The sequence below is a fragment of the Syngnathoides biaculeatus genome, chromosome 13 (genome assembly GCF_019802595.1).
Source record: "Syngnathoides biaculeatus isolate LvHL_M chromosome 13, ASM1980259v1, whole genome shotgun sequence".
Taxonomy (NCBI): domain Eukaryota; kingdom Metazoa; phylum Chordata; class Actinopteri; order Syngnathiformes; family Syngnathidae; genus Syngnathoides; species Syngnathoides biaculeatus.
The window spans coordinates 24,202,689-24,217,106 of NC_084652.1; the positions used below are offsets into that span (position 1 = coordinate 24,202,689).

General features: G+C 41.7%; 1 protein-coding gene across 9 annotated transcripts in view; it reads right to left on the reverse strand.

Moving 5' to 3' along the window:
- Positions 1-14,418, reverse strand: part of cntnap2b (contactin associated protein 2b) — a 93,347-nt gene that overhangs the window by 22,375 nt on the left and 56,554 nt on the right. The window contains exon 21 of one of the 9 annotated variants that reach the window (XM_061840416.1): positions 9,534-11,088. The exons of the other annotated variants lie outside the window; for them this stretch is intronic. Within the exon in view, the coding sequence (XP_061696400.1) occupies positions 10,829-11,088 (260 nt within the window). The 3' untranslated portion in view covers positions 9,534-10,828. Of the gene's footprint in view, positions 1-9,533; positions 11,089-14,418 lie in introns of those variants that run through there. 9 annotated transcript variants of the gene reach the window in all.

Here is a 14,418-nt window from a genome sequence, read left to right on the forward strand (position 1 = left end):
GAATGAGAAAAGTAGAGGGGGAAGAGTGAGGCTACAGGGAGAAGAGATAGCGAGGGTGGACGACTTCAAATATTTAGGGTCAACAATCCAGAGCAATGGTGAGTGTGGTAAGGAAGTGAAGAAACGGGTCCCAGCAGGTTGGAACAGCTGGCAGAAGGTGTCCGGTGTGTTATGTGACAGAAGAGTCTCTGCTCGGATGACGGGCAAAGTTTATAAAACAGTGGTGAGGCCAGCCATGATGTACGGATTAGAGACGGTGGCACTGAAGAAACAACAGGAAGCAGAACTGGAGGTAGCAGAAATGAAGATGTTGAGGTTCTCGCTTGGAGTGAGCAGGTTGGATGGGATTAGAAATGAGCTCATTCGAGGGACAGCCAAAGTTAGATGTTTTGGAGACAAGGTTAGAGAGAGCAGAATTGGATTGTTTGGACATGTTCAGGGGAGAGAGAGTGAGTATATTTGTAGAAAGGTGCTGAGGGTGGAGCTGCCAGGCAAAAGAGCGAGAGGAAGACCAAAGAGAAGGTTGATGGATGTGGTAAGGGAAGACATGAGGGCAGTTGGGGTGAGAGAGGAAGATGCAGGAGATAGGCTAAAATGGAAAAAGATGACATGCTTTGGCGACCCCTAATGAGACAAACCGAAAGGAAAAGAAGAAGAATTGCAATGACTGCATGTTTTAAAGCAAACAGAGGCATTCCTGAAGATCACACTCCAGGGAGTGTGTATCAAGAGCAATTAAAAAATGCTCTTCATGTGAATTCAAATAATCCTACAAAACAATGGATTGAAAAACATTGGGGTGACAAACCAACTGGCAGCCTGTAACAATACTTTAACCAAGCACTACACACAGAATGAGTGCTACAAAATAAGCAAAAGAAAGTTGACACCTTTCTGACAGAGGAAGAAATTTATGAAGCTTTATGTGAAACATTTAATAATCGTGGCCGCAGACAAGGAAGAGGCAGGGAAAGAGTAATGGGGAGAGGATGCAAATTTGATGAAAAAGAAATTATTTGCTGGTGTTGTTCACGTGACTGCCCTAAAAACAAAATACCCACCAACGCAAAACTAGAGGAGCCGTCTTCCCATTAAAATGTAACAACTAATGCTCCCAAAACCCAACTTTTTCATTTACCCCATACGTTTGTTGAGAAAAGATGGCTTGCTGAAACTAGGACCGGGCTTAGTTTCCTCTCCGACAGGAAATATAGAAGTAAAAATAAAAAAGGAATTACTGGGAGGACAGTTGAATGTTTTACAAAATAGAAACCCAGCACTCTATTATTACACCTTAAATATTCTAAACAAACCTCCCACAAGAACAGATCTCTTTCTGCAAACAGCTCGAGACATGATTGAACAACCACAAAATGACATGGGAAGTGACTCATTGCACGTGACAATGTAGTATAAGATACACTAATACACCCTAATACACAGATAAACTTATAACAGCCCACACCAGCCAAAATCATGATTGATTATCTGTACTCAGATGGTCTATCAGTCATGGTGGCAGGAACAAGACTGACTGACAAAATAAATGCATTACACAAGGAATGGACACTGCCACGCACATCATTGTATAAACAAACTGGACAGGAGTGGAAGAGTTTTGGGACAATTTGGAAACAAAATGTTTCTGATTGGACAGAAAAAGAACCAGATTTGGATTGTGATGCTTAGTTCACCATGTAACAAATTAAGACATACTTTCAGATGATGTGTTAAACAAAATGCAAAAACAAATCTTACCAGCAGAACTAAAACTGTGGAAAAGTAAAGATGTCGCATTATAAAATGGAATTTCTGTCAGCACAGATACAAAACTCATTCTACCAAAAAATCTTTTTAAGTGGGCGGCAATATTGAGCCATGGGAAGTTTCATTTCTCAACAGGGGGAATGGTAGCCCTGGTACAAAGACATTACACGACCCATGGATTTAACTTGTATGCAAAAAAATTTTGTAGGGCTTGTTTGACCTGTGCACGACATAATTCACAAGGGAATGTGCATCCAAAAGGTGGTCAGTTTCCTCAGGCTACATATCCATTTCAGAAAATATTTTCATTGATTTATTTTATTTGATTGATTGATTGATTGATTTCATTGAACTAAACAAAAGCGAGGGTAAAGAATACTGTTTAAGTCATTATCGATGCTCTTTCAAAATGGGGAGAAATATTACCAGCTAAACAACTTGATGCACTAACAGTAAGCATTATGCAAAGACATACCAATAAAACACACTTTGTAAACAATGTGGTCAACAAAATGGGATTAATGTTCCACATTAACTTGAAACACCACTGTTCTTACTATCCATAAAGTGAGAGAATGAATAGTACACTTAAGAACAGCCTGAAGAAATGCATGGATGAAACACAGACCATGGACACAATGAATAGATTTAGTCAAACTATCCATACAGTACAAGCATTACAGGTCTCATTCCATTCAAAACACTGTTTGGGAGACCATACAAATTACAAATATTTTCCCCACAATGAGAGATAGACGAATGATGAAGAAAAAAAAAACTCACAAGTGGGAAAATCCCTTTCAGGAGTTAACAACCCCAAACAGCTTTAAAAATAGCAAAAAGGGATACTTGAGTTCATCTGTTGATTGTAAGAAGGTTATTGATTTTGGAACCATTGTTAACACGAAAAACTAATTTGTTTTTTTGGCCACTTGTAAGACAGCTGTTCTCATTCCCACTGCCAAGGTCGCTGTAGTCTGGTTACACAGGGTAGTGGTATTTAAAACGCTTCTGTCTCCACCCGGTGAAGAAAACAACCCGAACGAGGCATTTAGGGGAGTGAGACTGCTGTCATAATGACAACTAAACAGTTACATTTTGCTGTTGGGTGTTGGATGAAAACGCTATCAGTTATTTTAATTTTTCTGCTCGAGTGGTACCTTTGGGAACCACCCAAGAGCCCAAAAAACAAATTGGATAACTACATACAAAACAACTGAATTTGAGTTCATTATAATGACACAGTAGATCCGCAAATGTAAAACTACATTCTTGTGACAATAATCAGGCTATGAGAGTTGCAAGTGTTACAATATATGTACCTGCGAATGGAACTAGGGCTAATGTGTCTTCCAAAAATCCTAAATTCCCTGTGCAGACTTGTGCAGGTCACAAACTACAATAACTTGCCTTTCAAACAGTTTTGAGGTTAAAGGGAGTAACTGCTTATTTAAACACTAAATTAGATGCAGAAAAATAGTTTCAAATCACAACAGGCATTTCCGGACAAAATATTAATTGGCTCCTAATAGTAAAACAAGCAGCCAAAACTTGTTCAAAAGATTGTGCTGTTTGCACAGGTCCACTGATAATACCAGTGCTATTACCTGATAATGAATACACAAAAAAAGGTGTGGGGAGGATTCTGTGCATCCATTATCTTCTTTTGAAAAACAGAAAACATTCTTTTCTAATGATGTGTCACCAGGAAATTTCACATGCATCAAATTGATAGGAACTGGAAACAAATTAGGAAATTTATTGGCATTAATGTGTAAAAACATTTTTGTGCCATTGTTATGGTGGTGCGGCGGTAACAGGGTTAGGGCAAGTAGAAACGTCAACTTAAACTTGCTTGTAGGCCCAGATCACCTTAGTTTAGCTGGCTCACTACGAGACGTGTTTTGTGATCAAACCGTGCCGTTGAAGAAACTTCGAACCTGAGTAACTTCATAACTTGTATGACGAAGGCTGTGAGGACTTATAGGAAATTTAAAAAGTCTTATCTTAGTTCATCTTAGTCCCCAAATTGGTGCCATACCGTTCGTATTGAAGCTGCTCGGCCTAAGCTAGCCTAGCTTAGCGTGCTAATAACATTACCTACGTAGGGTATACAATGAGGACCAAACATCGAACTTGGACTCAACCTTCAACTACTAGAGTGAGGGCCATTGTGGTTTGAATCCCTCCCATCCTCATATCCTTTAAATCGCCATATCCTTTATATTTTCACGCAGGTAGTATGTGATTTGTGTACCATATGTGCTGACTGTGTTTTTGTGATTGCTTTCATTTGATCTTAACTTTAACATAGATTAGGCTGTATGTGATTTGTGTATCTTATAAGCTGATTTTATTTGATTGGAGTTTTTTTTTTGTTTGTTTGTTTGTTTTTGACTATCTGCAGCCCGTTGGGCATGGATGAAGGGATGCATGAGCGATGGAAAGACGTTGACTGATGCCAGTAGTGTGCTAAGTAGATGGAAAGACTACTTTGAGAAGCTAATGAATGAAGAAAATGGGAGAGAAGGTAGAGTAGAAGAGGCAAGCGTGAATGACCAGGAAGTGGCATTGATCAGTAAGGGAGAAGTCAGAAAGGCAGAATGAAATGAATGAAACAGAATGAAAAATGGAAGACAGTTGGTCCTGATCACATACCAGTGGAGGTATGGAAGCAAGTTGAGAGGTGACTATGGAGTTTTGGACCAACTTATTCAATAGAATACTAGCGGGAGAGAAGATGCCAGAAGAATGGAGGAAAAGTGTTTAAGTCCCCATTTTTAAGTACAAAGGTGATATTCAGAACTGCGGAAAGAGGAATTAAGACAATGAGCCACACAATGAAGTTATGGGAAAGAGTAGTGGAGCTAGACTCAATCCAAAAGTATCTGCGAGCAATAGTAAGGTTTCAAATTCCTGTCAGAGGCTAGGGGTGGCCATATTGCTCACAGACAGCATGTGAGCTTGTGTGGACCAAAAGAAAGCCTACCAGTAAAAGGAATAAATCACTAACAAACAACTGAAGCAACCAAGAAGCAACTAAAAAACCCGAAGGCACCCCTCAGTTTCCGGTCAGACGCAACTGGTAGGGAAAGGACTTGGATGCTAATTGATTCATTTGTTTCATTTCAGCTACAAGCTATGTTCTTTGTGTTTGTATAACTTCTGAATTAATTTAAGTATTCATGGAGACAAAGTGGATGCTTTTGTTTGGTTTATTCAATCAGTTATGGTGCTCATTTAGTTTTTAATTTGTTACTTTTGAATACTTAAATGTATGTCATTAATTTACTAAAATGTGATTAGTAAGGTTAAAGTAATGCTTTGGTGACCTATTTATGAAAACTAAAAATAATGCAATGTGTACAATGTGCTTCTTTGGTCAAGGTTTTCAACCTAATCAACCTCTAATCACCCTTCAACCACCCTCTAACCACCTTAACGATCAATAAACTGTGAATAGAGGAAGATTTGAGTTGTTCATGTGTTTGAAGACCAAGGCCCTTTTCAATTTGGGCCAAAGAACTGAGGGAGTTAAAGACAACTTGACAGTACCACAGATGCATTATTTGCCTTGAGAATGCTCGTGGAAAAGTACAGAGAATGTCAAAAGGAGCTACATTGTGTCTTTGTGGATCTAGAGAAGGCCTATGACAGAGTACCAAGAGAGGAACTGTGGTACTGCATGCGTAAGTCTGGTGTGGCAGAGAAGTATGTTAAAATAGTACAGGACATGTATGATGGCAGCAGAACAATGGTGAGGTGTGCCTTAGGTGTGACAGAGGAATTTAAGGTGGAGGTGGGTGCATCAGGGATTAGCTCTGAGCCCCTTCCTGTTTGCAGTGGTAATGGATAGGCTGACAGATGAGGTTAGACTGGAATCCCCTTGGACCATGATGTTCGCAGATGATATTGTCATATGCAGTGAAAGCAGGGAGCATGCAGAGGAACAATTGGAAAGATGGAGACATGCACTGGAAAGGAGAGGAATGAAGATTAGCCGAAGTAAAACAGAATATATGTGCATAAATGAGAAAAGTAGAGGGGGAAGAGTGAGGCTACAGGGAGAAGAGATAGCGAGGGTGGACGACTTCAAATAATACTTGGGGCAACAATACAGAGCAATGGAGAGTGTGGTCAGGAAGTGAAGAAACGGGTCCAAGCAGGTTGGAACAGCTGGCGAAAGCTGTCTGGTGTGTTATGAGACAGAAGAGTGTCTGCTAGGATGAAGGGCAAAGTTTAAAAAACGGGTGATTAAGGATAGAGATGGAAATGTGTTGACTGGTGCCGGTAGTGTACTAAATAGATGGAAAGAATACTTTGAGAAGTTGATGAATGAAGAAAATGAGAGAGAAGGAAGAGTTAAAGAGTCAAGAGTGAAGGACCAGGAAATGGAAATGATTACTAAGTGGGAAGTCAGAAAGGCACTACAAAGGATGAAAAATGGAAAGGCAGTTGGTCCTGATGACATACCGGTAGAGGTATGGAAGCAATTTGGAGAGATGGCTGTGGAGTTTTTGACCAACTTATTCAACAGAATACTAGCGGGTGAAAAGATGCCTGAAGAATGGAGGAAAAGTGTTCTAGTTCCCATTTTTAAGAACAAAGGGGATGTTCAGAGCTGTGGGAACTATAGAGGAATAAAGTTGATGAGCCACACAATGAAGTTATGGGAAAGAGTAGTGGAGGCTAGACTCAGGACAGAAGTAAGTATCTGCGAGCAACAGTATGGTTTCATGCCTAGAAAGAGTACCACAGATGCATTATTTGCCTTGAGGATGCTCGTGGAAAAGTACAGAGAAGGTCAGAAGGAGCTACATTGTGTCTTTGTGGATCTAGAGAAGGTCTATGACAGAGTACCAAGAGAGTAACTGTGGCACTCCATGCGCAAGTCTGGTGTGGCGGAGAAATATGTTAGAATAGTACGGGACATCTAAGAGGGCAGCAGAACAGCGGTGAGAGGTGCCGTAGGTGTGTCAGAAGAATTTAAGGTGGAAGTGGGAGTGAATCAGGGATCTGCGCTGAGCCCCTTCCTGTTTGCGGTAGTAATGGATAGGCTGACAGATGAGGTTAGATTGGAATCCCCTTGGACCATGATGTTCGCAGATGATATTTATATCTACAGTGAAAGCAGGGAGTAAGCGGAGGAACAATTAGAAAGATGGAGGTATGCACTGGAAAGGAGAGGAATGAAGATAAGCCAAAGTAAAACAGAATACATATGTGTGAATGAGAGGGGCGGACGAGGAAGAGTGAAGCTCCAAGGAGAAGAGATAGAGATTCAAATACTTGGGGTCAACATTACAGAGCAATGGTGAGTGTGGTAAGGAAGTGAAGAAACGGGTACAAGCGAGATGGAAGCGTTGGCGGAAGGTGTCTGGTGTTCTATGTGACAGAAGAGTCTCTGCTCAGATGAAGGGCAAAGTTTATAAAACAGTGGTGAGTCCAGCCCTGATGTATGGATTAGAGATGGTAGATCTGAATAAACAACAGGAAGCAGAACTAGAGGTAGCAGAAATGAAGATGTTGAGGTTCTCGTTCGGAGTGAGCAGGTTGGATAGCATTAGAAATGAGCTCATTAGAGGGACAGCCAAAGTTGGTTTCAGAGAGCAGACTTTGATGGTTTGGACATGTCCAGTGGCAAGAGAGTGAGTATCTTGGTAGAAGGGTGCTGAGGATGGAGCTGCCAGGCAAAAGAGTGAGAGGAAGACCAAAGAGAAGGTTGATTGTCGTCGTCAGGGAAGACATGAGGGCAGTTTGGGTAAGAGAGCAAGATGTAGGAGATAGGCTTAGATGGAAAAAGATGACATGCTGTGGTGACCCCAAACGGGACAAGATGAAAGAAAAGTCCGTTTATGAATTAACATCTACTGTACATGCAGTTTTACCTGAACACTGGCATAGACTGAGGAAGAACTGAATGACATGGGTAAAATCGCAGAAAGAAACACGTGGATACACCTTACACACTGTAAAATGTCATCACAGCTGAGTCACCCAAAGGGAAAGGTGAGCAAAGTCCAGCATAAGGTGGGTGCAGATTTATAGTTTCGGAAAATACCTGAAGGCTGGTGAAGATGTAAGATGTAAAAGACACCTGACTCATTTAGGGGTGACTTGGTCAACATGACTTCAAAATAGCTTAATAATATGATAGCATGTTGGACTGCAATGTTGACAGCCATAATGATATTTTTGTTCATATAGTACCTTTGGGCACCTCTAAAGCAGACAAAAACCCATAACAGAACCAATAATTTTATTCAGTCAACTATGCCTACCACACATAAGATAAAGAGGCGCAACCTCATTTCAAATAACATTGATAAACAACTATACGGCAGTCACCGAGGCATGAGGGGAGAACTCCATGTGTGCCTCCCAATGAATCATACAAGCACTATTTTAATTCCTTGGCCGAGTCTAATTGCTGGGGATTCCATCTATGGGCTTATGCTAAAGGAAACCCCCATTTGCCAATTTAATGCTACCTGAAACCCGAATGCCATACAAAAAGAGTCCATATATTATGGAGGGAGTTGAAGTATTTTAACCGGAAAAGCGTGATTTTTTTTTTTATATGAATTGTAAACAACTGGTTGTTATCAATGAAGAATGCAGCTAACAGGGTAAACTATAGTTACATCACCTGCATGGGCCCTAGGCCACTACTATGTGTCATTCCAGCAGAAATCCCAACACAGTGTACCCTGGAGGTAATGACTAAAACAACTCCGAACACCACTTGTCAGAAATGGAATAGTGTTTATCCAACAAATAAGGCAGTAAAAGATAAACTGATATTTTCTACTGATGTTGCATTGGCTAATTTCTCCTGTGTTAGCTTTATAGGGGCAGGTGTTAAGGTGGGAAGTCTCAACAAAACATGGTGTCATGATATCCATTGGCAAACTGTCCCACTGCTCCCACGCAGCGATGTGTGGTGGTGGTGTGTTGCTCAAAAGTTTTATGACACACTGATAAATGCACCAGGAACGTGTGCACTGGTATCACTGATCTTACATGTGACTGTGTTTCCATCCACAGCAGAAAATATACAATTGGCCGCATCCATCTTTGGACCTCCCTTCGGTTTCTCCCGAAGGCGAAGGTCCCCTTGGAAAGATGGAGATGTGACATACATTGATGCAATTGGCATCCCGCAACGTGTACTAGATGAGTATAATTTGGCTAACCAGATTGCTCCAGGATGGGAATCCATCTTGTTATGGATAACCCCGGATAAAAATGTTGACAGAAACTAGGTAACTATACAGAAGCAGGCTTTATTGCCATAAGAGAACAACTAGCTTCAACCTCACTCATGGCGTTCCAGAACCGCATAGCGGTTGACATGCTCCTGGCCAAGAAAGGTAGCGTCTGCTCAGTGTTCGGTGACCAGTGTTGTACGTTTATACCAAATAACATAGCACCTGATGGGTCACCCACAAGGGGCATTCAAGGCCTCCGCACCCTGAACCACAAGATGAAGGAGCACTCTGGTGTGAACACATCAGCCTGGTCTGAGTGGTGGGAAAAAAAAAGTTTGGCATAATTTAAAAACTTTGTGTTCTCTGTCCTTGTTTCTATAGCCCCAGTGAATAAAGTATTTGAATACCCTGCTATATTGCAAATTCTCCCACTTAGAAATCATGGAGGGGTCTGAAATTTTCATTGTAGGTGCATGTCCACAATGAGAGAGATAATCTAAAAAGAAAAATCCAGACATCACGAAGTATGATTTTTTTAAATGATTTATTTGTGTGATACAGCTGCAAATGAGTCTTTGAACACTTGTCTATAAGCTAGAATTCTGACCCTCAAAGACCTGTTAGTCCGCCTTTAAAAGTCCACCTCCACTCCATCTATTATCCTGAATCAGATGCACTTGTGTGAGCTCTCACCTGAAAGACACCTGTCCACTCCATACAATCAGTGAGACTCAAACTTGTAACATGGCCAAGAACAAATAGCTGTCCAAAGACACCAGAGACAAAATTGACTCCACACGGCTGGAAAGGGCTACAGAGAAATTGCGAAGCAGCTTGGTGAAAAAAGGTCTACTGTTGGAGCAATCATGAGAAAATGGAAGCTCAACATGACGGTCAATCTCAATCGGAGTGGAGCCCCATACATGATATCAGCTCGTGGGGTCTCAATGATCCTCAGGAAGGTGAGGAATCAGCCCAGGACTACACGAAGGGACTTGGTCAATGACCTGAAAAGAGCTGGGATCACCGTTTCAAAGGTGACTGTTGGTAATACACTAAGACGTCAAGGTTCCTGTGCTGAAACCAGCACATGTCAAGGCCCGTCTTAAGTTTGCCAATGACCATTTGGATGATACAGATGAGTCATGGGAGGTTTTGTGGTCAGATGAGACCAAAATGGAACTTTTGGGTCATAATTCCACCAACCGTCTTTTGAGGTAGACGAATGATGAGTTCCATCCCAAGAACCATCCCCACTCTGAAGCATGGGGGTGGTACCATCATGCTTTGAGGGTGTTTTTCTGCACATGGGACAGAACGACTGCTCTCTGTTAAGGAGAGGTTGACCGCGGCCATGTCTTGTGAGATTTTGGGGAGCAACCTCTTTCCCTCAGTCAGAGCATTGAAGATTGGTCATGGCTGGGTCTTTCAACATGACAATGACCCGAAGCACACAGCCAGGAAAACCAAGGAGTGGCTTCGTAAGAAGCATATCAAGGTTCTGGCATGGCCAAGCCAGTCTCCAGACCTAAACCCAATAGAAAATCTTTGGAGGGAACTGAAACTCCGTATTTCTCAGCGACAGTCCAGAAACATTTCTGATCTAAACCTGACAACAAACCTTAGGACTCAATACAGATAAACAGGTAAAACATTATAATCTGCTCTTTGGACAAGAATATTTCAGACTCAGTGGCAGACGGGCCATCAGAATCCATTGCCTCTTAGATTAGAACAATTAGTTTGGAGTTACATGTTTTCACAAGTACTTTGGAAGGTGCAATAGTGAGTACATACTAGCTGAGCACGTGTACACTTGCAATTTCTGCATAGAGTTCTGAATTTGGAGTTTAACAACTCTGGACATGAGGCACTGGCTTGAGGAAGGGTTGTCCATAGGGGCTGCCATCTTTCAGGACAAGTCCATCCCCAGTCTCCAGGAGATGGTCACTGATGATGTCTCTTGGTTGCAGAGCCCTCGCAGTGGCTTCCTTGTAGTGCTGTTCTTCGAATGTCCTGTTCCTTACTCGGAGGAATTGATGCCATTTGACGTCCTTTTTGTGTGAGCAGTGTTTTCCTGGTCTCATTAATGGAGGAAGCCATACTGGTTCTGTGGTAGAGAAGTATCGTGAAGCGTTCTAAAGATGAATGTGTTTCAATTGTTACATATCAGAGAATTGTGAAGAACATAAAAGGCTGCAGTGAACTCATCGTGAGCCTCCCAAACTTTCCAGGCATTCTTTTTACCAATTTGAGCAAAGCTAGACAGAGTATCACATTCTGTGAAGGGGTGAAATATTGGTAAAGCCAGGGACTTTTGTGGTCCAAGAGATGCACATACAGTATCTCATGGACAAGAATGTAGCGGAAATCTTTGGCAGTTCCAAATGTAATCCAGAGTTGTACTTCATCTAACTGCTGCACTGTTGCCACTGCCAAAACTTCTACATCACTATCAACTGTGCGACCAGATATCTTTTTGAAGGCTTGCATGAATGCATCAGCAATGTGTACCATCAACCTAGAATCTGTTTCGTGATTGCAAGGATCCAGTCTACTTACACATAGGAAGACACATAACATTTGACCCATCTGTGAGTATGAGCTCTTGTCAATATGCAGATAGAGTGATTGTCATCAGTTCACCGTTCAAGAGTTTGAAAAGCTCGATCTTGTTAGCATTTACTCTAAGAAACTGTTTCCAGTTATTTGGTGTGGGGCTTGCAGACTCAACTCTTCTCCTTTGACCAGAACCACACTGTACTCTGTGTGATTTCAGACTGTTTTCTGTGTATGTGTCCCACACATTGTCTACACGGCATCCATGATTGTACTCTTTCGTTACATATGGAATGAAGATATCTGATGCATAGGCTTTGAAGGTCTTGCACCCTATGGGCCTCAGCATATTGACCAGGACTGGGCTGTCAAAGATTGTAACATCTGTGGTTGGTCGTCCAGGACTAGAGGCTTATGTATATTATTTTTTTCTGGCTTCAGACAAATTTATTTTTTGTATTTTCGGTCCAATAAGGCACTTTCGACATTTTGGTATTTTCGGTCCGATATGGCTCTTTCGACATTTTGGGTTGCCAACCCCTGCTCTATCTAGATACACAAAGACACAATGTACCTTCTTCTGACCTTCGCTGTACTTCTCAATTAGCATGCTCAAATGATGCATCTGTGGTACTCTTTCTAGGCATGAAATCGGACATACAGATACTTACTTTTGTTCTGAGTCTAGCATCCACTACTCTTTCCCAAACATCATTGTGGGGCTCATCAACTTTATTCCTCTATAACTCCCACAGCTCTACACATCATCTTTGTTCTTAAAAATGGGAATGGCACACTTTTCCTCCATTCTTCAGGCATCTTCTCTCCCGCTAGTATTCAGTTGAATAAATTGGTCAAAAACTCCACAGCCGCCTCTACAAATTGCTTCCATACTTCCACTGGTATGTCATCGGGACCAACTGTCTTGTCATTTTTTTAAGTGTCTTTCTAACTTCCCCCTTACTAATCATTGCCACTTCCTGGTCCATCGCACTTGCCTTTTCTACTTTTCCTTCTCAATCATTTTCTTCATTCATCAACTTCTCAAAGTATTCTTTCCATCTATTTAGCACACTACTGGCACCAGTCAACACATTTCCATCTCTATCCTTAATCACCCTTACCTGCTGCACATGCCTCCCACCTCGATCCCTCTGTCTGGCCAACCAGTAGATATCCTTTTCTCCTTCTTTCGTGTCCAACCTGGTGAACGTCATCATAAGAACTGTTGTTTAGCCTTCGACCACCTCTACCTTTGCCCTACATCACATCTAAATGTATTCCTTTCGCCTCTCCTCAGTCCTCTGTGTTCCACAGCTTCTTCACTAACCTCTTCCCTTGTATGATTTCCTATATTTTGGGGTTCCACCACCAAGACTCCTTCTCCCCTTTCCGACCAAAAGACACACCAAGTCCTCTCATGCCTGGTTCTCTGATCACCTTGGCTATACTCGTCCAGTCTTCTAGGAGCTCCTCCTGTCCACCGAGAGCCTGTCTCACCTCTTTCCGAAAGGCCGCACAACATTCTTCCTTTCTCAGCTTCCACCATATGGTTCTCTGCTCTGTGTCTTCTTAATCTTCCGACCCACTATCTAAGTCATCTTACTCACCATCATCCTATGCTGTCGAGTCACACTCTCCCTTACCTTACAGTCAGTAACTTCCTTCAGATTACATCGTCTGCACAAAATGTAATCCACGTGTGTGCTTCTACCTCCGCTCTTGTAGGTCAACCTGTGTTCCTACTTCTGGAAAAAAAAGTGTTCACTACTGCCATTTCCATCGTTTTTGCAAATTCCACCACCATCTGTCCCTTGAAGTTCCTTTCCTTGATACCATACGTATCGATCACTTCTTCATCACCGCAGTTTCCTTCACTATGTCCATTACAATCTCCACCAATCACATTTCTCTCTGTGTCAAGGATGCTCAGAACCACTTAATCTACTTCCTTCTAGAATTCCTCTTTCAAGTCTAGGTCACATCCTACCCGTGGGGCATAGCCATAAATCATATACAGAACACCCTCAATTTCAAGTTTCAGCCTCATTACTCAATCTGATACTCTTTCCAGCTCCAAGGCATTCTTAAACAGCTCTTCCTTTAAAATAACCCCTAATCCATTTCTCTTCCCATCTACTCCATGGAAAAATAATTTAAACCCTTTTCCCCTAAACTTCTAGCCTTACTCCCTTTCCACCTGCTCTCTTGAATGCCCAATATGTCAACCTTTCTCCTAATCATCATGTCAGCCAACTCCTGAGTTTTTCCTGTCATAGTCCTAACATTCAAAGTCCCTACACTCAGTTGTAGGCTCTGTGCATTCATCTTCTTCTGTCGAAGAATCCACTTTTCTTCTCTGTCGTCGACCTACAGGAGGTGAATTTCCACCAATGCCTGCAGGTTAACGGTGCTGGGGGCATTGTTAACCCGGGCCACGACTGATCTAGTATGGGATTCTTTCGATGAATGCTCATACTAAGCCTAATCAATTCCTGATGCAACCCTTGCATTAATCCGGTTTTGAGACTGGCCTACAGATTGCACTGTCTTGTGCCCCCATAGGGCTGCATTAAAAACTAAAATATTGGCCCAATCAGCAAAAAATAAGTAACTTTTTGTTTGTAATTATTGGGTGCTGTGTGATGGGTTTCTCCCTTAATTTGATTAATTTTGGACATAAAATGCAATAGCGAAGGGCTTGGAATATTTTCAAATTACAGTCTACCTGTGAGATTGAACAGATTACATGGTTAAGGTGAAAAATCAACAGGGAGTCTCATGTCTGTCTGATGTCTCAGATTGCACTACCGTGTGCATTATGAAAAAATAAAACATTTGAGTTGTACAAATTTACACCATTCATATCACATTAATGGTA